Genomic DNA, 24595 nt, shown 5'->3' with positions numbered 1-24595 from the left:
ATATTGGAATACTTCACTCGAAACGAAGCGAAACATTCATTTTTAGGGTAAATTAGAGCGGGGTAGGCGGGAGGGTATTAACGATGTGAGTCGGGTAAGTATATTAATCAAATCAAAATTTACTTTTAAAATTTTCGATTAAATTACATATCTTATCCCGACTCACATCTAGCAGATTGCTAATGTAGGTGGTGGGAAAGAAACTCACTCTACAAGTTGGAGAGAACCTGCCCTGCGGCTACCAAAGCCGGAAAGGTGTTGGTCCCATCCTGACGAGTAAACAGATTCTCAGTGAAACTCGCTTATTTCTAGTAAGAAACCGGCCTGCTTCAACCATGACTGGTAAGCAACCACTACCATCCCAGCGGGTATTAGAAAACCCGCCAAAAGTAATAAAGAAAGACGTCCTAAAAAACGTCCAAAACACCTATGTGAGGCCGATCGAGATTTGCCTGGTCGCAGAACCGCCGAATAAAAGAGCCCAAGCTCAGGCCCCATGAGTTCTAGGCGAACTCAGAGGAAGGACAGAACGCTCCTCCCCCCCATTGACTGCCACACTCATAAGCTTGTTTAATGAGTGTGAAAGCCCATCTAGCCAGTGCTTCCTTGCACAAATTCGATTCTATCCGTCCAAAACGAAAGAACCAAAGAACTGGTCTGGCACTCCAAAATGAGCCATTCAAGAATGAGTATGTCCAAAATACTCAATATCTTGCGTGAGACCCAAAAAGTACGCAAATCACTGCCCCATCAAGGAGAAGTGAGCACCGACAAAAAAGAGTATACGAGCCTTCCTATAAAAGAAAGGCTTGCATGTCTCAAAAATTCTATGTCTCTTCAAAAGAACTCCAAAAAAAGAAGAAATCCCAAGCTGGGACTGATAAAGAAAAGACAAAAGGCTTGAAGACAGGGCCCTTTTCACTCTGGGCGTAAAAAGAGAAATGTCTTGTCTAGATCTGAACGATGTTTCTCCAGACTAATGAAACATCGTCTTCCGTCAACAACAAAAGTTCGTGGAACATCTTAGCATCCTCGTGAACTTTTTTTTTTTTTGCAACCACCCATAGATTGCTAATGATAGTAAAAACCCACCAGATAAGGTCAAATTAGATAAATAACCCTTTCACATAAAGTCTGTTGAGACCTGAGTGAAACAGCTGAGTGAAAAACCTTAAGATTCGTGAGTTACGTCTTCCAGAAGCCGAAAAGAGCGCCAACCTCACTGACCTGTCTTGATCGTAGCTGACGAAAAGAGTGAACAATCTCTTGCAATCAGCAAGACCAGGAAGACAGTCCTAACTCAAAAGAGCTGTGAAAGTTCGGAAGACAACAAGACATGTCTTCCGATGCGAGCGAGTAAAACAAAACGAACCTGTGCGTCTCCCGCCTGAATAGAACAAAGAGTTCCAAATGACCACAAGTGAAACACCCTCCGAGGAATGAAGCACTAAAGGATTATGGCTTGAGTAAACCACAGCACCATAGTCCCATGAGGTAGACGCTAATGTTCGTAATGAACCAGAGACAAACACTTGTCCCTTGTTCAATGAAAAGATGCAAGACAAAAACCATCTGACAAACTAGACTCTTTACAAAGAAGAGTCGAAAGAACGTCTTAAAACCGTAAACAAAGGAAATAATTTGTAGACCGACGAGACTGCAACCTCTCATCAAAAAATGAACCGAGATTGCTCATCAACAAACCAATGCGGCTTAAGCAAAAGCGGCAAAAGTCTCAACTTAATTTTCACTAGCAAGTAGCTATGAAAATTTAATCGACAAGGAAGGGAGCAAGCGTCAAAGTGGGCGCTTGCTGTTGTGCCGAACACGGAACGATCAGTACGTAAGGCTGTCCGCTCAAAATTGAATAGGACGAACCCTGTAGGCTACCGTCAAAACATAATGAGAAAGTATGTGAGACCTCGGGAAGGCGTGAAGCCCCCCAGGCCTAGGAGATAGACGTCAGCTCAAGAAAGACGTGACCGATCTCCTCCCGATAAACGGGTGATACCTGAGTACAAGATATCAAGCCCTCATTGGCGAGGAAAAAACCCTCAAGATAGAGCATAAGTGTCCCTGAAGTTCCTAAACTATAAGGGACAAACACCTCCAAAGAACCAAGCTGTGAATCCAGCTTGATCCAAACGATTAGCCAAAAGTAGGCTACTACTGGTGCATGACCTGCTTTGCGTGTCTACCCAAGCAAGACCGAGTGTATGACGCAGTCCTGCTTCCTGCGTTAAGAGTCCAAGTCTAAGAAAGACAAGGACTCATAATATAACCCTCATGGGTTGTGACAGAAAAAGCCAAAGAAAGACCATGGCTATGAACTGGACTGTCAATAACCGTCGAGTAAGTTAAACAAGAGTGCCAAAACCGGCAGTCCTGTTGCCCACAAAACTGACTTTAAATCTTCTTGCCAAAACAGAAGAAGTTAAAAGAAAGTCCGAACGACCTCCTAAAGAGGCCAAAAAAGAGTGCATTCAAAGGCCGACAGCTGTCGTGAATGACCGTCTATCTACTCAAACAAAGTCTGTCATCCACTTTCTACCTAAGTAGAATGCTGATCAGACTCGTAGTAATCCAAAAAAGTTTCGTGATAAAAAGAGGTCTGTGTGCTCAGCGAAACAGAAAACGATAAGTCCAACTGACCACAAGATATCCTCTCCAGTCCATGCATGAGCAGATGGAGATAGTACGAGGAAGCCGCGATTCTGGTTGAACGTCAGCAACCGAACGTGCGGGAAACACAAAGGCCGAAGCCTGGAGTGGCATGAACGAAACGGCTGAAAGCCGCAGTGCCCGTAGGTCAGTCTGCTTGTAGGCAAATGACTACGTAACAAAGCCAAAAACAGAAATCAAAAGATTCAAAAGACGAAGTGTCTTCAAGAAAAAAACCTGGAATTAATTTTGCTGCCAAATCGAGAGTAACCCTGAGTTTGGCCGAAAAACCAGAACTAGTCTGTTCATCGATGAAAGACCAAAGGTCAGACGCGGGGACCGACGCAAGCTGTATAAAAGACGCCATCACGTACAAAACCTTATCATCCGAGACAGGCGAAGCTGAACAGGAAGTAAGATACAAGGCATCACTGCCCCCAACGACCTAGAACCCCAAAGGGTTGACGTCGTAAGTTGCGGACAGGAAAGAACAAAGTGCTACGATTACACGGAACGCCGGAAGACGAACCAGAAGTAGCCGAACAACTCCAGTGCAGAAGTACCCGCAACAACGTGGTGGTGCGAACTGATGCTAATGCGTACGATCCTTCACTCGCCGAAACAGCCGAAGCGAAATCGGAAGTGAGAGACCTCGTGTAAACACGGTGTGGGAGAAAAGGCGTGCCGGGACAGACCTCTGCTCAGTGTTGACCTTAGCTAAGGTCGAAACGTCTTTAACACTTGCGTCATTCCGGAACTCAACGGATCCAGGGAAGACCTAATAGAACGAGAGAGTGTCCAAAGGAGTGTCTCAGAGAGAGAGGCAAGATCAAGAGGGTACCTGCCTGTCTCTTCCAAACCAATAAGAGAACCTTCTGTGTAGACACAAGGTCTGTCTTGACGGTAACCGTCCTCCCTAAGAGTGGACAGCTACGGCGTGACCGGAAGGGCTGCACTCAGTAGGGCAAAAGTGTCAATAAGGTTCTGAGGCCGACGGCTGAGTGAAAACCTGCGCGCAAGGGCAGATACACTAGCCTGTGGAAGTCGGACAGTGGCAAGCCAAGGCTTAGCAGCGACTGGAGCCTGACCATGAGCAGAGAGGAGAGGCACCGTGCCGACAGTCACGGAGCTCGCCGTGCCTGGAAAGCTTGCTAAAATATTAGAGAGCTCATAAGCAACTAAAGAAGACTCAGAGAACTGAAAACCTTCAGCTGCTATTGGTGCTGGGCGGAAGTCACCCACCGCTGATGGTGGGGGTAAGACAAGTCCAGCCTATGAAACAACGCCGTCAGAAACATATTGTAAGCGACCTGTGCTGCAATAGCTAAGGTTGGCTTCAGCTTTGACGGTAATTGGAACTCAACGTCGTCATCATAGAATGAGAGATGATCGTCGAGCTCCGACTCCACTTCCGTATGAGACGAAAAGTCCGCGTGACTCGCCGAGTCTTGGACATGATCAACCGGAAGCGAGGCTGACTGCAAACCGGAAGTAGAACTTCGGTGCAGAGCCTGCATGGAGCCAAACTTCCTGCCCAGGCGGAAGTGGTGACGCAAGTACACCGACGGGGGAAGTCATAGACAGCCCGTGTGCACCTTGGTCTCCAGATCAATGTAACATCGATTGCATTCCCGCGTCAACATCCCGTGAGCTCCGCTTCGTATGAGTCGTATGCCCCGGGTATGTCGAACTTTCACTCCCTGACCTATGAGGCGGGGGAGCTACTAGTTGCGGTCTATGCGGAACGCTTTCGCCAAAGAGCCTGGCTACCGGCGAACCCATGTAACATCGATTGCATTCCCGCGTCAACACCCCATGAGCTCCGCTTCGTGTGAGTCGTTTGCCCCAGGTATGTCGAACTTTCACTCCCTGACCTATGAGGCGGGGGAGCTACTAGTTGCGGTCTATGCGGAACGCTTTCGCCAAAGAGCCTGGCTACCGGCGAACCCAACGTACCTGAGGAGAGTGCCTGCTGTGCAGAAGCAACAGTGTCCCGAGGGACCATCTCTCCGAAGCTGGCGTGCGCCAGTTCTCCCGCCCGCAAGTCCGCTGACGTGACTGTGGCCGAAGGAGGCAACCGGATGCGGGAAAGTGAAGAAACATCGCCAACGCCCTTGGGCAGCGAACGCAACTCATCTCGCGTAGCCTGTAGATCGGCGGCAAGTTGCTGCTGTTGAGAAAACATGGTATACATATGCGAGGAGAAAGAAGAGAAAAGGGAAGAGAAATCTTGCTTATCACTCTTCTTAGGCTTAGCCGAACGAGCCCTACTCCTGTTACAGATTCTTTTAGAACAGGCATGGTAGGGCTTGCTGGTACAACAATATCAACCGAAAGCGAAAAATTAGACACCGGTTTTACAAGAGTAACCGTTGTCCCTTTGGGTTTATTTTTATCTGACTGCTAGCAGGGGAAGAATCAGCAACTAACTGTCGAGTATTAGGCTTTATCTTCTCTTTGTCCGTCATGTTGAAAACAACTCACAGAGAGTAGAACAACAAAAACAAAGTTGACGGACACAAGGCAAAAATTCAAGTAAAACAAAGAACGATCTCACCAATACAGCCGTAGAAGCAGAGACCGTGAAGAAGAACCGGGGTGAAGATAAACTGCCAACCAGGCAGCAGGCTGAAAGCCAAAATGCGTAGCTCGAGAGAACAACGTCCTTGCGCTAGGACCGCTGAGGAAAGAGTGAAGTATTCCAATATGGCGGCGGCGGTCTCGCGTGCTCAGTCACGTGACGGTATGGCCTTGACCTGTGACCCAGTTTACGGTGTCTAGGCTGTTCTTTTTAGGGTTACTTCCCCTTAAGGGGTGAAGCGTAGTTCAGCGTCCCGGCACTTAAACCAGAGGTTAATGCTAGATGTGAGTCGGGATAAGATATGTAATTTAATACTGGTTAACTGGACAGTAAACTAACCACAAAAACAGGGGGGGGGGGGGGGGGGGGGGGGGCATTTTATGACATCTTTATGGAAAATGAAACAATGCAGTGATGGTGTGACTGACAGCTGAGCATGTTTTGGGTTTACTGTTCTTCAATCTCATGTTTCCTAGTCATGGTACACCACTCTCACTCCGGACACTCACATTTTGGACACACATCAGTGACAGTCTGTTTTCGTTTTACTGGTGTTCTGCCATATTCATTTTTGGCTCACGTAAGTGTAGCCTATGCGATGCTAACTTTTGTCTGTCTGTGCGTGCGTGCGTGCGTGCGTGCGTATGTATGTGTGTGTGTTTGTCTGTGGTAGAAACTTTAACATTTGAAGACGTCATATTACATTGGCGTCACATTATGACGTAAGAGGGTTAGACGTCACGCGAAGGAATTACTGAAAGTCTCGGTCATTATTATTTTGAGCGGGCCGAGACTAGTTGGCAGTCGTGTCCCTGTAAGTAGGCTACATGCAGACAGACAGATCTAGATCTAGTGTCTCGCTTTCTTGCACAGTTTCACCTATGCTCTTTCTGTGTGTGTGTGTGTGTGTGTATGTCTGACGGAGTGATTGAGTTTGTGTTACTGTTTGTCGATTTCTTACGTGAGCCTTGAAGGCTTCGCCTCTTGTTGTTCTACTTCTAGTCAACTTTGATAAAATCACGGTGTCAGAGTGTGTTTATGTTTTATTGGTGTTTTACCAGTCATGTTTCCAACTGAAAGGCTTGTCAAGATTTGCACAAGATTGGAAGGGTTTTATAGTTTCAAGTTACTTTCAAAACATTAAAGGAAAAGTCCAAGGTTTTTAAATATGCCCAAAAACTTGAAAATCGAATGCCAAATGTTACAAACATCTCTGGAAAAATATTTTAAAAATTGAAAAAAAATTGTTGTTGTTGTAGTTGAAGATTTAGTGTTGCGGGGCTAACCAAGACAAGTCACCTGGGGTCAAGTAGTGGTCACGTGGTTTTCGGTGCACTGTGACGTCGGTGCACTGTGACGTCACAAGTTATTGTGTTGATTCTACCACTAGTACCAGCTTGATTTTCACACAGAAAAGTCACCACTGTATGCCCGAAAAGAATGCCTCGGTGGAGAGCAGCCGCAAACTGCAACAGCTCGTCAATGTCCCCAGGCATTTCATAGCACACTTTCCCTCATAAAACTCCGAGTCTCTTGTGGAAATGGAAGAGATGTGTGCAGCACAAGCGTGCAGATTTCAAAGTGTCGGGCACTTTCTGGACACAGATTTCGCCATTTTTCTGCAGCACAAAAGTTGGCGTTTCATCCCTGAAACAAATGTTTTGACCCCTGGCAGTGTCTTCCCTTCATAAAAGTCCGGAGGGGCAGTATTACGACGAGCCATCGAAACTCCGAGGCGACATACGAACAGCGGATTATCTCACAAGAAGGAATGCGTTGAAGGTCAGAGTACATGCTTTTATTTTCATGCATACGTAAACATTGTTTTGCTGCGCAGCGAATAGGAATTGGTGCAGAACAGTGTGTCTGGGTCCAGCTGATATTCGCTGAAGTACAGATGCGCCACAGGCTAGATCTACAGAGTTACAGAACGGTCTGAGTTGAGCTAAGAGTAAGAGTAAAACGTAGTCAGGGTGGTGGACACGTAAGACAATGCGTGTGTCACGTTATCTATTCTATTCAGTCGCAAACTATCCCCTGATATCAATTCATGAAATTGGCAGCGTTTGCTGGAATCATGGTTTAATGCTATTTTTACCAGATCTAAACTTTTGGTGGATGTGCAACCGGTAAGGTAAACAGAGACCTGCATGCTAGAGACAAGAAGATTACGAATTGTGCAGGGAATTAATCTTTCTGCATTGACTGAGAGACGCATAACCAGTCTAATTGCTACAACATGGATACACATCCAGACGACTTCCAGAGGGTGTCTAAATGTTCAGTGTACTGTATAGATCAGAAGCATACTTTCGAATTGATTTATACTCACACTCATTTTCTCTCTTCTTTTACTTCCAGACCTTTCATCATCACTCACGGCCACTGGTCAGAACAGGTCACTAGACACTGACTCCGTGACCATTCCAGATTTCCCGGTTCTCCGTGATCACAACGCAACTGTTGACCAGTCCTGTTCCTACCGTCCAGAATCACCACAGGAGAAAACCAACGTGCCATTCATCGTAAGATTTTTGTTTTGTTTTGAAAATTAGTGCCTTATTCTAGCTTTGCAAAAAAACGAGAAAGTGTCTTTGACAGATACCATCCAAATAATACATTATGAAAACAAGTACAAGTTCATTTCTACTCATGTTAATCGTTTATGCTTTCTGTGCTGAGCGACATATGGATTGAATTTCTTTCGTAACTCACCTCCCGTCAACCTGCAAAACTATATCTGTCGAAGTAGTTTCAAATAAAGTTAGTATGCTTCCGAATAAAAAATATGAAAAAGGGTATTTTCTGAAATTTTTAATTATAGACCAAAACAAAACATTCACGAGTATGTTGTTGACCTGATGGTCTTGATGGTAGACAGCAAGAGTTGCATGTTCAAGAAGTTTAAGCAGTACATTTGAAAGAGCAAGGTAATTTAAGGTGGTATAATTTTAATGGTAGGTTCCACTGTAAGGCGACATGGAGGGTATCTTTGACGGACTCATTCAACATTCATACCCATGCACATCACCTCAAACACATAAGCTTTGTTCTTGAGTCAAATTTATTGGCTTCATAAATATTGTGAATTTGTGTCCGTTTGCAGATTGGCTTACCTATGAATTTTTTCGAAAATATCTTGCGATCTACGTACGCATAATGTAACACGTGAAGAAGAACATAAAAAGTTCGTCAAAAGGAATCTAATTTGCATTTCAACCCATTTGCCTTCCTTATTGTTAATTTTTTCTTCATAAAGACTACTTGAAATAAACAAAATGTTTAACCATTTCAAGGCCTCTGAACACGTTTAAAAAAAATGCAGGTCTTTGCTCACTATATCAGATCTGCCAAGGCTCAGTTTACACAGGAAAAATCATCTGTCGACTTGAACACATACCAATAATCAACAGCCTCACTGCTTCTTGGAGCTGGATTTTGTGTGTGGAATGAATTACACATGTGGCGTTTTAGAATATAATTCATAGAAGATGTACATTCGTGCAGAAAGGCTTTAATTTAATAATTAGGTCTTCGTGATGTTCTCTTAAAATAACTAATATGTGTTCCCTTTACCGGGCCTCTGAACCAGTTGTGTGAATATGCAGGTTAAACGCGTGCTTTTTCTGTGTTATCAGTGTATTTCTCATCCAGGCATGGATGCGTCCTCTTAAGTGGACAGCCCTTCCCGTGTAAACGATTGAGTTCAAAATCTCAAATCTTACCAGGCTTTTACATGGGATATAGCCATCCTTCCGTTTTGAAAAATACCAGAACTGAACACTCTGTATGGGTACTCTCTTTGGGAATGTAGAATTTTATGAATTAATTTCTTTAACGCCACACGTGTAAAACATTCCCTAAAAAAATCCAGCTCCAAAAACCAGTCAGGATGTTTATTCCTGGTATATGTTCAAGTCAAGAGATTTTTTTTTCTATGTAAAAGTCTTCGCAGATCTGTGTAGTGAGCAATCCTGTTTTGAAAAAGGACGTGCCTTTAAGCCTGTATAGACGGTTTGATTGTTGAGATACCTGGTGGCAATGACCGCACGGGTGGCAAGAGGAAGTAATGCACAGATGACAACAAACCGACCTGCATTTAAAAAAAAAGTTAGGAGGCCTTGATAGGGGTCAACATTTTGTTAATTTCCAGAACCTTTATGAAGAAATAATGAACGAGAAGAAAGTCTGGCCTTGAAGTAAATGCAAATTAAACTATGTATACTTTTGACAAACTTTTTCTGTTCTTATTCACATGTTAAAATGTGTGCAGAGATCGTTAGTTACTTCCAAACAACCATGTTTCAGGCAACAGGCAAACGGACAATACTGGACACAGGCTATGCTGACCGGCTCATGGACTGACTACCTGATGCAGGAGTGGACCAACAGTGGAAAAAGTCTGGAACAAAATGTTGCAGAATGTGAACCATGTACCGGACCACGTGACAACCCAGTATCATCTTCAAACCATGCAGGAATCTGTTCAACACAGTCACACGATTTGTAAAAGTATATTTCAGCCTTCTGTAGCTCAGGGAGTTTGAACCCCACTCTTCATCCGTTTGGGAAAATATTTCTGATTGTTTTGACTGCACAGGTTGGTAATGGTACTCTGATGCTTATGCCGAGAAACCCCACTCGCTAGCGCACCAGCTGCCTGTTATGGGTAAGCGACGTGCCTGTATTTCCTGCAAAGCAAGACAGAATAAAACAGCAGCTTAGTTTGAGCCAGAGAAAACGTGTACGTGTTTGTTTGGAGAGGGTGGATAGAATCATAAGACACGCTGTGTCTATGTGACGTAGAGCAGGTTTTCAAATTCATGCTGAAGCACTGTGTGATCGCTATTTTTTTGGGGCATATATCTTACCTTGATTTCAGATAGACTGGGAACCGAAATGAGGATGTTTACACGAATAAACTATGCTGATATGTATGTGTTTAGAAATAAAGAATAGTTTTAATGATATATGATGGTGTTTTTTTTTTTAACCCAATGTGATATTTTCGTATTTGAAAACAAATTGTACACTCTGTTGTCAATTTTACTTTCAGATAAATAAATCTATCATAATGGAAATCATCTGTTTGTGTTGTGTTACTTACCCATTTTGATCAATGTTGAGTCGTCCATATTCCTGTGTGTACGCATAGTATGCAGTTTGAAGGTAGTAGATGTCCGAGCAAACATAGGAGGATGTGCTGTTAGGCTGTCTATCTCCTCATCCAGGTTTTCCAGATACATTGTATTTGAATTTCGTTCCCTCTTGGAGTTTCTGCACTGACACCTGATAAGCAAAATACACGTATCACTCTGTGATCATGGCAACATGTATCATCTGTATGCCTCGTTCAAAAATTACCTTGAGATTCTAAGGTATACACAGAAATTGCACTGGATCACAAAAACAACACGAACAGTAGTACATGTAATGTATATATTCAGTTTAAAAATTCATGCAATGAGAGTCAATAACCCGATTTAACCCCAGGTAGATTCAGGGTCCCACTGACTGAATCTCATATGGTTGCTTTTCGGCACACACCACACATTTTTAATGGGACTGTGAGGTTTTGTTCAGACCTGTTTACCCAAAACCTGAGGCAAGAGTACTTTTTCAAAAAGTTAAGTGTATTTTTCAAAAAGTTGGTGTACTTTGCAAGCAAAGCCATATGGGCTAGGCAAAACGTACGCCGTGGGTGCAAACGTGTTTGTGTAAGAATAGCATGTCTTGTGAACATCTTCAGAATTTAACTCCTTCCGCGAATACAACAGGGATAAAACAATTTTATTTACCTGTCAGTTTATAACATTATAACCAGTGTCTTCCAAGCAGATTGATAATGAAAAGATGAAGTTCGTGAAATAACATCTGCGGCTTGACAGTGGCAAGTTCATTTTTCGCAATCATCTCAGAAAACATTGCTTCAGCACGGACTACAGCCTTTTCTTCTGGCAGGATTTGCTTTGCGGGAATGAACTTAATAATTCCTTGGCAGCTTTCAGCGGATTTCTTTGCAGCAACCTTGTCCATGTGAGTTTTGGAACTGCAGTGCAGTGTCGTTCGATGTCATATTTCCCAGCATGGACAACGGAGAAATCTGATGTACAATACTTGCAGTGTGCATGACTTTTTCCCATAGTAGACTCCACAATTCCTGGCTATTTCTTACATTTCTCCAAGAAAATCTGCTGCTTCTGCTGTTTAGACTTGGTACAGTCATCCGAAACTGGCACATTTTACCGCTTCATTTTGCCACGATTGTCCAGACGATCGCACGTGCCAACAACTGAACAAGGTTTCCACAGCTGAAGACTCGCTGTCATGGTTATCTCCCTTCGACCGAAACCGGTATCAGTTGTACCATCCCGTAATCATCACACCAACATCGGAAAACGTATTCTAGATTTTTTCTTATGCGTATTTTGTGCGTGTGTCGCGTATTTGCGTACTGATAATAATTTGGCGTACAAAATACGCCCAAATCGTACTGGTAAACAGGTCTGTTTGTTAATACAGTAAAATAATATAGTAGCAACGTACTGTCTGTTCGTGACGTTTGAGAATACCGATCTATGCACTAACGCATTGTCTTTTTGTAGTGTGACTGTCCGACATTGCGTACTCCTAAAAATCAATGATCAAAAAGTTTGAACTGCTGTAATCGTGTTTCAGCATATGTCTGACAGTGCTTATTTGCTTCCAAAACGGCTTGCGATATCACTAGCCATCAGCGTTTCGCCACTGCTCAGAAAATCTTATGATTTCAGATCTAGTTTGAGATCGGAAATCACGTGTGCTCGTTTAAAAAACTAAATTCATTTATTACTTCCCTTTGACCGTTTCGCAAGAAAAATGTCAGGATCACTATTAGTATTAGCACATGAAAGCAGCCCACCGCCATTTCAAAAAAGTTTCACTGTTTAGTGGTGTCGATGTCATGTAGTGTCTTACTGTCGCAAATAAAAATACCAGGATAATTGCAGTTTTGTCCGCAAGAAACAGACTTTGCGCAATGTTAACTTGCTGTCTACATGTTTCGTTGTGTGACTGAAAAATTACTCAGAATTCCAAGAGAAAATAAGGATAGTCGCGTGTGAACATCACTGTGGAAACATTTATTCTAAACTGGGCAGTTCAAGGACGAAATCCTTGATTAAAGATAGGAAAATAAACAACACCAGATGCCTGAAATAATAGCATAAATCAATGATCTTTACATGCTTACAGATCTGTGGAAGCACATCAACTGATCTGTGAAAAACACACCTGACTTAGATCTAGCATGCAAGAGGTAGCGACTACGGACTAGTAGTGTGTCAACATCACAACAAAGAGAATCACATACCATTTCGTATTGCCGCTTATGCTGGCTCTGTTTCAAGCAGTTCCTTGTGGCCTCGCCAGCATTTTGACGACGAAGAGGCTCAAACGGGCACGCTAAAACCTCAGGCTGGCTGAAAACCGGTCGGTATTCCACTTGTCTTCCTCACTGCTTGAGCCGGCCATGTTTGTTGTTCAAGGCTCGTGACGTAGCACACGTATGTGCACAAGGTCATGAGCCAAGACTGCGCGCGCGATGGAACGATTCAGAACAACCAAAAACGAGTCAAAGTATACTTTTTGGATTTCTGTGTTCATTTTTACACACGCATTTGTGGTTGATGAATTAAGAGGGTCAACATATCAAAAGTGACCCTAAACCTTGGACTTTTCCTTTAAAGTTAAAGGTTTGAAAAAGTTTTAAAGAATTGGTGTCTTTGTGTTTTACTTAAATCAACAAAGCTGATTGTTTCAGTTGCAGTATGTTCTATGTTCCTAAGACAATGATTACCTCTTGTGCTTCAATGTTGCGGTGACTTTCGATGAGCCAAAATAATGGCCGAAATTTTTTCAAAATGTCCTAAAGCATTCTGACAGTTTTGGCCAAATGTCCCAACATAAAAATGTCTAGCAACACCCCTGAGTAATCACCAGAAGCTTGTTGCGGATAAAACAAATTGGTGTTAACTTCAAACGCCGTCATCAAAATAAACAGATGGACAGGACATTAGAGGTTCTAAATAACAAGTCATCCAAGATATGAGTATCTATATATATACGACTTGTGTCTGTGTGTGTGTGTGTGTGTGTGTGTGATTGATCGCCATGCACGGCCAAAGTTCTCGATGGATCTGCTTCAAATTTGGTGGGCTTATTGACAGAGACCCCGGACACAACCTGATCGATGAGATATTTCAACACGTGCTCTCAGCGCGCAGCGCTGAACCGATTTTCGTTTTTCACTGCACGTTACTATTTTTAGATCTCCCTTCCTTCGTGCGCCGGCGTCAATCGATATTCCCGTTTGTACGTTACTATATTTAGAAGGTCACTGCACGTTACTATTTTTAGATCTCCCTTCCTTCGTGCGCCGGCGATGCCGGCGTACACCCGGCAAAGCCGGGTCCCCGGCGACGGCCGGGTATTCGCCTCTACTTCTTCCCGGCGAAGCGGGTAATCATCTAGTAGCAAATATATATGCACACACAAGTAAGCATCTGTTTCATTTGCATCTCCTCATCCAAATTTCACAGCCATAACTCACCCTCATGATCTTCAAAGAAGACGAAACACTTGTTCTCCTCTGGCACCATCTCTACTTTCTCCACAGCACCCCCTCCACTGCGCTTGTTCTCAAAGTACAGCTCCACAGTGTCCTCTGTCGTCCTGTCATTGAGATTTTCCACCAACAGACAGTTGGAGATTGGAACCTTGGCCACAGTCAGCTGCCGTCCTTCCAACTTCCTCTTCTGGCAGAACTGTGCAGTCTTGACTAGATCTAAGGGAAAACACACGTATGTTGCCATTTTAATGGGAGTGTGTGTGTGTGTGTGTGTGTGTGTGTGTGTGTGTGTGTGTGTGTGTGTGTGTGTGTGTTACTAGAATAATTTGTCCTTCAAATGTATTTCAAGGTATGTCCACGAGAACAGATAACCAAAAAAAGTGTCTACACTAGGGGATTTTTTTGTTGGACTGATAAATGCAAATCAAGAAGAGCACAGCAGTGAGACTGAACAGATCAAAAATTTAAACAAATTATTTTTGATTGGGTGCCCTCACAACACATTACAATTTCATGAATGAGGAAAGCTGTACATGCAGTTAATGCACCGGTGGTTTTTAAATGCAGCATCAAACTACATCAATCATGGTAATCTGCGGAACCCTTGGGACCAACCCGAGCTGTCGGTTCACTTAAAGGCAGAGTAAGCCTCCCGTAAACAATCACAGATACGGTCAGGCTTTTACACACAGTACAAACACCCTTTCATTTAAACACTCACCAATTGAGAAGATCCTAGGTGCCCTCCGTAAAGAGCGAACAATTTTCAAAGAATTTATTTTTGCGTGGTTTATCTTACCCCTGAGCTATCGTGAACCCGTGTGATCCAGTTTTCCCCCTTTTCACAATGCAGTCGTCATAGTTAGTCATTTGAATGCGACTCGACGTGAGCTTATCTACAATAGCATGTTTTTTATGCACGAAACAACGGCTGTGGTTCACAAGAACTCTAGCGATGGCTTTTGACTGTTGAGAGGAACGGCGATTTGCACTGATAAACCGGGCCGTCGTCTGCTACGACCCTTGCGTGACCCTGCTTCCGGGCTTTTCTTTTTTTAAACTTTCACAACTTCGAATTGTTCTGATCTTGTCTTGATGAAAAACGAATTCTTTTATGATTAAAGAATGTTTGTGTAACAAGCTGTCAATTTATTATTTAGATTTTAAAAGTTAGGTCTAGCGCAAAAACGAGGCGCCATTGTTCTTCAGGGCCAAGTCCACGAAAATAAATTCTTGGAAAATGTCTCACGCTCGACAGAAAGCAGCCAGGATGTTCCCGTTCGGTGAGCGTTCAAATGGAAGTATGCTTGTACTGTATTTAGACGCTCGGGGAGCTCTGTGATGGTTTACGGGAGGCTTACTGTGCCTTTAAGGTGTCCTTTCATGACAGTTTCATAAAGTTAACAGGGAAAGGGACACCAAAAGTTGTCCTTTATTGGCAGGTGCCCCCGCATCGGAGGAGCCTCACATTGCAATAATGGGGTGTATGGGGTGTCTGAGGAGAGGTAGCACCTTTGTGAACCTGGCAGCTGCTCCCCCTTTGGGGATGGACGGGAACACTGGTCCTCACTCAACACTCAACTCTCACTTCTGGCTCCAAGAAAGCTGTTAGGGATGACAGTGGCCTAACCCCGGTATACCGCTTCTGCTGGCGGGCTAAACAAAGCGAGGGGCCGTTGTGTTCTACTCATCGGTGGGCAGACTGAGCTCAACAGCCCTGGTAGGCAGTCGATCTAGGGGAGGGACGCCCGATAAACGTCCATGACCAAAAGCGGAGGTGCAGGACCCATGCGGTGCCTAACTGCTGCACCATGTATCAAACGCTTCATGAAAGAAGATTGCAATAATTTCACAAACCTGGCTCTTCGGCAAAGGTGACCAGTACGGTTCCCACTTCGTCCCCGTACAAAACTTTGGCAGGATCCTGACCTGTGATACGTTCTAGGTACATACAGAGGCAGTCGCGCGTAGTGCTGTCCGCGATGTTCTTGAACAGCAGCTTGTTGGGGTACGTAGGCCTGGGCTTGGGGGGTTGGTAAAGCGTGACCTCCACTTGATGACCTGCGATCCTGTGCGTTTTCCCCACCACGCTCTCCGCCACTGCACATTGTAACAGGGGTGTTTCAACTGTTCTTTTCTACAGTCAAAGTGATATCTGTTTAATCAATATGTATGAGCACATGCACCTGAGCACAAGTAAGCATATCTTTCATTTTCATTTTATCTTCCACACTACGGTTTCCAATACTTGATACTCCACTGCATGTTTCTGTCACCTTGTTAAAAAGGTTGAGGCAAATAAATTGATAATTAATGTTGTGGTCCTGGTTTTACAGGAAAAAAGGATACTGAAAGGTATGTGATCCCATAAGTAAAATGAGTGTTATCTGATAATAACCTGTTGTTGGTTTTTTTCTTCACATTAGTATTTCAACACTACTTATTTGGTGCAAGAAATGACCAAAAAGTTTCAGATCCATTTTCAAAAGAACTCCTTGGAAAGCAACTGCATTCATGAACAATAACACTCCTCCTCTTGAAGAATTTTGCAAATAGAGACCTGAGGTAAGCCCATGATCACTTCCTTCATTTTCTAAATACCCCGCAAGCTCACTAACCTGAAGGCTCCTCAAAGGTGACATAAACAAGGCCTTTCTCTTTGTCAATGTTGACTGCCTCCACCTCTCCACCCCCATGTCGAGGGCTTTCAAAGTAAAGGGCGTAGGTGTCCTCGCTCTCTGAAGTCTCCTGACCAATAAGAAACACAACAGTTCGCAGTGGAGCTTCCTCTTCTTCCTCTGCAGGCTCCTGGGACTTGTGTCGCATTGGTGCTGCTTTCTTTGGCGTGTACAAGGACACCTCAAGGTCACGGCCTCCAATGTTGTGTGGCATGGTGATAACTTTCTGTGCCACTTTAAAAAAGGATTCAACAAAGAGCAAAAATTAAAGGTCTTTTTGTTTTGCTGTCAAGCCTATGATAATATTGTGAAGAAGTTTACATTTTCCAAGTTATCCTTTTAGTTCACAAACATGATTTTGTATTGCACATTTATAAGTCAATCCTCTTGCACCATATACAAGCTTCATAAAACTGATCTGACAATAAGATGTTAGTGTTTATTTCATTACAGTGGAACCCTCCTTTTAAGACCCCACCCCCTCCCCCTCCCCATCCTTTTTAAGACCTGATTTTCTCAGATTGTTAGAGGTCTTAAAAGTGGTCCATGGTTCCACTGTAGGCACTTCTTACCCTTAGTGCCCCTTACTGACTGTATGGAAGTTGTGTACATTATATACATATGCATGTATATTGTATATACACTCAGTCATCGCATGCTCAACCTTTTATTATAAGTAATATTCTGGACGTATAATAAACTGAGAAGAAAATTGCAAGTTGTTACCCCTCCCCCCTTCTTTCATGGGACCACTGTTCTGAGATTAAAAGCACAGTATGCCTCCTGTAAACCATCACTGAGGTCCCCGAAAATCTACAGACAGTGCAAGCATACTTTCATTTGAACGCTCACCGAACGGGAACATCCTGGCTGCTTTCTGTTGAGAGAGACATTTTCAAAGAATTTATTTTCGTGGACTATCCAAACGGACTATCAGGCGCCTTGTTTTGATGCTAGACCTAACTTTTAAAATATGAATAATAAATTGACAGCTTGTTACACAAACATTCTTAAATCATAACAGAATTCTTTTTTCATCAAAACAAGATCAGTACAATTTGAAGTTTTGAAAGTTTGAAAAAAGAAAAGCCCGGAAACGTGTCACGCAAAACGTCTTTCTCATAGCAGACGGCGGTTCTGCATAACGCCACCGCTCTAGTTCGTGTGACTTGCAGCCGTTTGTTGCGTTTTAGATTCAGAGGTACAACTGTACACAATAACGTGCTATTGCAGATAAGCTTACAGCAAGTCACATTGAAATCAGAAACTGACGACTGAATTGTGAAAAAGGGAAACTGAATCACACGGGTTCACTATGGCTCAGGGGCAAGATAAACCACGCAAAAATAAATTCTTTAAAAATTGTTCGCTCTTTACGGAGGGCACCTAGGATGTTCTCAAGCGGTGAGTGTTTAAATGAAAGGGTGTTTGTACTGTGTGTAAAAGCCTGACAGTGTCTGTGATGGTTTATGGGAGGCTGACTGTGCCTTTAATGTAAAGACTAAGATTAAGAATTCATCTCCTGCTGCACTAGTTTGGAGATGTTTAGGATAGTATGACCAAAATCACACTTTTTGAAATATTTCTTGGAATATTTGATAGTAGCTTGTTTGTTTCATTGCTTGTTTTTGTATCAGGTGCCAGGAGATTGGTTCCCCATAACTCTTACTTACTCTATTACACTTGCATGTCCCATGTAAATAGAGCGGTTATTTCCCTTTGTTTATCAGACATTAACTCATTGTCTCCCAGGTACGGATATATCCGTACCCACTCATATTGCTCTATCTGACCTGGTACGCATATATCCATACACACAGTCACTTCAGTCGCTTCCTGTAACGTCGATCTAGCGCCTGCATTCCAGCGTGTTGATACACAGTTCTACACAGTTACTACAATTCTGAGTGACCTGCTGCAGCACAGCTGGTCTCGGCTAAAAAAAACTTGGTCAACAAAGGTGGGGTAAAAAGTGTTAACTAATATTTATCGTGGTAGTTACACTTTATCCCATGTAGGCCTACCTTCCGGGTCTTCAAAAGTGATGAAAATGGCTTCTTGATCCTCATCCACAACAAGTTCAGAGATATCTCCACCTCCCTTCCTTGGATTCTCGAAGTAGAAGCGACACACTTCACCTTTCCTCAGATCTAAGCCTTTGACCATGACAGTTGAAGGAGGGGTGGGATCCTCAATTGGAGCAATCATGACTTCAAGCAGCTGCCCTCCAACTTTGTGAGGCAGACTTGCAACACGGTCGGCCACTGCAAATACATACAAATAGTCGCTGTATGACCTAATTAAATACCCCAAAAAGTCCAACTTGCAAACAAATAATTAAACCAACCAACCAACCAACCAACCAACCAACCAACCAAACAAACAAGAAGATGTTTTTTCCCTTACCTTCGGGAGATTCAAATGTGATGTACATCACACTCTTATCCTTACTGAAGCGCAGATCAGCAATGTCATCCCCACCGTTCTTTGGATTTGAGAAGTACATCTCATAGAGGTCAGGCTTAGCAGGGTCGAATCCTCGCACTTCCACGGTGCACGATGGCTCCATCTCCCCTGGTTCAACCTCAACTGGAGGAGTGTACAGCATTACCTCCAGTACATTGCCACCAACCTTGTGTCCCTTCGATGCCACACTTTTCGCAACTGGAAGAATACAAAGTAAATGAAATATACGAAAAATGTGTGTGTGTGTGTGTACCGTCATGCATGCATGCAAGCGTGCGTGTGTGTGTGTGTGTGTGTGTGCGTGTGTGTGTGCGTGTGTGTGTGTGTGTGTGTGTGTGTGTGTGTGTGTGTGTGTAACATATTTTACAGCATTTCCGACCTGACTTTCTATAACAATTGCATGCTTTCCATCTGTCCATTGACAAAAACTACTTTTTTTTCAATCCATTACACTAACCAACAAACATACAAAAGATCAGCAATTTAAGTGACCCCTGTACACACAAATCTTTGATACTAGCAGTGTGTCAAATAGTCAAGTTAAGTGCCTTAAATGGCATACAAAAAGTTTGAATGAAATGACGCAGGAATGAATGCTTTAGTTGGGGTGCAAAAGTTGTCACAATAACTTTTTTGCACAGTTTATGATAACTCCCATGCTCTTCAGAGATGATACAAGACTTTACACTGGAAATATAAGCATACCTTCAGGTTCTTCGAAGGTGATGTACAGGATTTTTTCCTTGTCATCCCAATTACTGTTCTCAATGTCACCACCTCCTTTCCTGGGATTTTCAAAATACAAGATGCTCATCTCTGTATCCTTCTCTGTGGTAAGGCCTCTGATCTCCACAGTTTTTACCTCTGTCTTAGCTTCTTGCTGCTCAGCTGACACCGGTTTTACTGTGATTTTCTTGTTCTTCAATAGTAGTGGTCTCTTTTTCATGATCCGCTCTATTGCTGTTGAAAACACAATGTTAAACTGAATATCAATCAAATCTGTCTTAACGTTTGAACTTTTAATGATTGATTGTTAATAAAACTTCACAAGAAAGTTGAAATTTATAGATACATAACTGTTCAAAAAGTGATGCACGATTCAACCTTAACAATCCTTGACAGTGAAACTAAGTGGTGTTTTTTTTTTTATATATGTATATCTTATTTTTTACTAAAATTCCTGACTTTGGGTTAAACAAATCAAGCAATGAAACCTGGAAACTAAATATGAACAGATCTCATATGAGTCAAAATTTGTCCTCTGCACATGACTATCGGTACTCCTGCAGCAAACAATCGTATGAATGATCAATGATGTTCAATCTTACTCAAGTTACTGTCTGATTCAAAGAAGTAAATAGCTGCAGATCTGGTCGACTGGTTGTGGTTGACATCCGTCACTGGTCCTCCTCCACTCTCCTTGCGGTTCTCAAAAAAAGCCACTAGTTCCTTGGTTGTAATGGCGTCAGGCAAATCTGTCACTTGCAGGTGGAAGTGATGGTGGTGCTGTGGACTCTCTTGGGGACGGGTATCTTCCAGAACCACAAAATCTGCAAAACACAGGGGTAGGAATCAGTCATGAAGACAAAACAAAGAGGAAATACTCTATAAGAGGAAATACTCTAGTTGGATCTAGGCGTATGCTCCTCCTGAAAATGTCACATCAAGATAAAAGTCTGTAGCATATTGTGGGACTTTGCATCTGTGTAATTCCATATAGTTACTTATCTGTTGAAAAGTCCCACAGTATGCAAACATCTATGTAAAGTCTGTGCACACACGGTACTTAGCTTCGCTTGGACTCATAACTGTAGCTCCTTTGGAGATTTATTTTCTCTGTAGAAAGCTCACATTGACAAAGACAACAAACAGCACAAACTTTAAAAGAGTTAACATTTTGCCTTCTCATAATTTGTGTCCCTATGTGTACCTGGCACAAGATGCAGGTTAGAAATGTATGATGCTGTGGACACAAACAAGAACAAGTTCGAAGCAAAATTATAGCGACCTTTGTTAGCTTCCATCGTTCAAACTTCCAGTGCCATATTAAAATTTATCTCTGCTCACAATGCTATACCTGCAAGTAACACTAAGCACATGAGGACCTAGAATCATACCTGACTGGTAATCGTCCCTCTCCGGAGACCCGATAGCGTCACCATAGAATTCTGCTGGCTGATTTTCAAAAGAATCGCAATGTGGAAAGGGGTCTTGCTTCAGGTTGAGGTCCCCCATGGCTTGGGGAAGACTCTCTGCCCGTGCCTCTCCTTCAGGGTTGGCTGGCGACCTTTGGTGAAAGTGCTGACCCAGCTGCTGTTGATTGTAAAAGTCGAACTGCAGTCCACGCCCACGCCCCATCAGGTGCTGGGGGAAGGGAGAGTTGTTTGGATACTCCTTGCCCCGCCTTGCGGTGGGGTAATTTGCACCATGGCCCTGGAAGTCGGGGTCAGACCCATGGGAGTAACGATGACCCTGCTGGTACAAACCGTCATGAGGGCTCTGTGGGTAGCCGTGTTCACGGTGTTGAGGATAACCCTGAGGCTGTGAAGGGTAGTGCTCCTGTTCCATGGGATGTGGGTACTGACCAGCATAACCCTGCCCAACTAGATAGGGTGACCCCATCTGCCCAGGAAAAGGGTGATGTTGGTGGTAGCCTTGGAGACTGCCAGCGATAGGCTGACCGCTGTCCGTCCTGTTGCTTTTTGGATCTGCACTGCCTGCACCTCCAGAACCAAACAAGGCCTCCGAGTCTACAGAGTCCATCTTGTCCTCTCCCTAAAAAAAACCATGAAGACAACATTTTTGTAATTTTGATTAAAAATAATCATCTCAAAAGTGTTGTTAATTTGACAGAGGCTCATTTACTGTTGTATGCATTATCTTATAAAAGAGAGCTGTACTTCTATACTTCCCCTTCTTAAAATTAAAAAAAAAGAAGTGTGAAAAATGTGGGTAATTTAAAATCCGAAAAACTTTTTAAAATGTATGTATTTATGAACCTTTTTCATCAAAAGAAAGGTGTCATTAATAATCATTAGTACATGAGAACATTCTATGCAATAATAGCAATCATGTAAATTACCTTGTTTATCACAATCCAGTCAAGTTCACTCGCGTTGAGGCTCATGTGTGGCAAGTCTAACTTTACAAGATACGACTCATCATTGAGCGCTACGGACAGGTTTCACAGTCTTCAGAGTCGGGTATGTCCCTAACTTTGATATCAAATAAAATGTTTCGTTTTGTTGAGTCGTGAATTTTCACTGGTCTGTGTCGAATGTCTTCGGAATTTACATATGAAAAATAAACTTTGATCGAATTTAAGTCAAGTTTGTATTCCCCACCAGCGAAAAAGGTAGGTCGGTCGTGAGAAATGAGACAGACACGATTTCCCTTTTTAGCCACATTGCAATAGACAAAGGCACCAGTACAAAAACACACAAAGAAATCCAGTTAAAAGTACATTAGAAACCAAAGAACAGAGATAGATGAACACACTTAGTTAAAAAAAACAATGAATGTGTTTATGTTTAGTCGATACAATCGCATGTGAAGTAAACGGTCTTTTTTCTAAATGTGTCTGTCTCAAAAACGTTAATTACAAATCTGTTCAGTTGGAATGGCTGTTAAAAGGTTTGGATGTAACATGCTTTTAATAAGTAGCAATTTCCATCAAATCACGATATGAAAGGGTTTTGAAAGGCTAACTACGGCTTATTCTACTTGCGCTTGGTCATTTTGTCACTCGGGCAAGGTGTCTGTCTCATTTTTTCTCACGACCGCCCTGCAGACAAATCGTCCGCTATAACCGCCATACACAGCAAATTGTCATGATGCAACCAATTTTACACTTCCTATCCGTTGTCAGGCAGATAATCAACTGGCTGACTAAAGAATTTTTCGGCATGTGTTCATTTCAGAGCACGTTATTTACTGTCTAGTAACTCGGGCAAGGTGTCTGTCTCATTTTTTCTCACGACCGCCCTGCAGACAAAATCGTCTGCTATAACCGCCATACACAGCAAATTGTCATGATTCAACCAATTTTACACTTCCTATCCGTTGTCAGGCAGATGATCAACTGGCTGACTAAAGAATTTTTCGGCATGTGTTTATTTCAGAGCACGTTATTTACTGTCTAGTCACTCGGGCAAGGTGTCTGTCTCATTTTTTCTCACGACCGTCCTGAAGACAAATCGTCTGCTATGACCGCCATACACAGCAAATTGTCATGATGCGACCAATTTTATACTTCCTATCCGTTGTCAGGCAGATGATCAACTGGCTGACTAAAGAATTTTTCGGCATGTGTTTATTTCAGAGCACGTTATTTACTGTCTGTCTCTGAAAACCTTGAATTCTCACGACCGCCCGGCACTTTGACGGTCATTTCTTACCAAATGTTAAGCAGATTCATTTGTAAAATAACAACATTCAGTGACTGTGTCTGATCAACGCCAGTGTTTTTTTTCAATCCTTGAATGCACTGCATTGTGAATGTTGTGGTCAAGTGAGAGTTTTATAGACATTGCCGTACGTTTTTCAACACTTTGATGACGTCAGACAGCAGATTGAAAACGTTCCAACTTGGAAAGAGAGCCAGTCACGATCATATAATCGTAGGGAATCAATAGTTGCTTTGTGTATTAACTTTCAAGTGCTTTTAAAAGTTTGATTTTTATCATTGTTATTGTTGCATATGTGCGTGCGTACGTGCGTGCGCGCCTGTCAGTGTGGAAGAGTGTAGCCTGGTAAGTGTATCCAATTCCGACCGACTTCGGGGATACCTAAATCCGACCGATTTTCCAAGTCACTAATGATGAGGTTCACACGTCATCCCAACAGAAAGAATGCCATTCATACAAGGGCCATTCATGAACGGTTGATGACGCGACGTCACGAACCAATCGTTTCGTCACGAGAGTTAATTGCGTCATCTGCACCGCGGCGCGAAATGTGCCTTCGCCATACGTTTCTTGCAAAGGGGGAGATAATTTGATGAACAGAGTTGTGTTTCTTTTACATGGATGTTAATAAGTGTTTTTGGAAGAATAATGTTATGGTTCTGACTAAATCTCATTGTACTTTTTAATCAAAAAGGGGGAAATCTTATCGATCGTGATTAGATACCCAGTTTTTGAGAGAGTATTTAAATCCGACAACAACGCAGATAATACAAAACGCTGCACAAAATCCCAGTAAAACCATTCATTGTTTACGTTTATGACTTGAAAAAAGCATATGAACAAGGAAACATATCAGATGATGTATTATCTAGCTGTGTGTGTGTGTGTGTGTGTGTGTGAGCGTGCGGCCGAGCGTTGCGCGCACGTGTTCGTTTGTGTGTGTGTGTGTGTGTGTGCGTGCGTGCGTGCGTGCGTGTGTGTGTGTGTGTGTAAGCGTGCGCGCGAGCGTTGTGCGCACGTGTTCGTTTGTGTTAGCGTGTGTGTGTGTGTGTGTGTGTGTGTGTGTGTGTGTGTGTGTGTGTGTGTGGGTGTTGATGCGTGAGTGTTGATGCGTGCGTACTTGCATGTGTGCGTGCGAGAGGGGTTGGTTTTTTTTTTATGTGTGCAGAGTAGTTGTTGTAGAAAATGCAAGACA

The 24595-nt window shown here is 43.0% G+C and overlaps 1 protein-coding gene and 1 long non-coding RNA gene across 2 annotated transcripts in view; both read right to left on the bottom strand.

The window, feature by feature from the left end:
• The window catches only part of LOC138970505 (uncharacterized), a 57241-nt gene extending 35080 nt beyond the window's left edge, over window positions 1-22161 (bottom strand). Inside the window, exons 1-9 of the mRNA XM_070342957.1 lie at window positions 22077-22161; window positions 21112-21769; window positions 20332-20544; window positions 19700-19954; window positions 18935-19192; window positions 18553-18792; window positions 16469-16762; window positions 15708-15950; window positions 13833-14066 (exon numbers count right to left, since the gene is read on the bottom strand). Of these exons, the coding sequence (XP_070199058.1) occupies window positions 13833-14066; window positions 15708-15950; window positions 16469-16762; window positions 18553-18792; window positions 18935-19192; window positions 19700-19954; window positions 20332-20544; window positions 21112-21769; window positions 22077-22121 (2440 nt within the window). The 5' untranslated portion in view covers window positions 22122-22161. The remainder of the gene's footprint in view (window positions 1-13832; window positions 14067-15707; window positions 15951-16468; window positions 16763-18552; window positions 18793-18934; window positions 19193-19699; window positions 19955-20331; window positions 20545-21111; window positions 21770-22076) is intronic.
• LOC138970510 (uncharacterized) lies at window positions 8147-13205 on the bottom strand. Its single transcript, XR_011456973.1, has 3 exons — window positions 12594-13205; window positions 10350-10531; window positions 8147-9933 (listed from the first exon to the last, which is right to left on the bottom strand). It is a non-coding gene; the product is annotated as an uncharacterized lncRNA (long non-coding RNA).
• Window positions 22162-24595: the final 2434 nt, after the last annotated feature.

This window comes from Littorina saxatilis, linkage group LG7 (assembly GCF_037325665.1).
Source record: "Littorina saxatilis isolate snail1 linkage group LG7, US_GU_Lsax_2.0, whole genome shotgun sequence".
NCBI classification, from domain to species: domain Eukaryota; kingdom Metazoa; phylum Mollusca; class Gastropoda; order Littorinimorpha; family Littorinidae; genus Littorina; species Littorina saxatilis.
The sequence above is the reverse complement of the archived record's forward strand: the minus strand, read 5'-3'. Positions and strand labels throughout refer to the sequence as shown.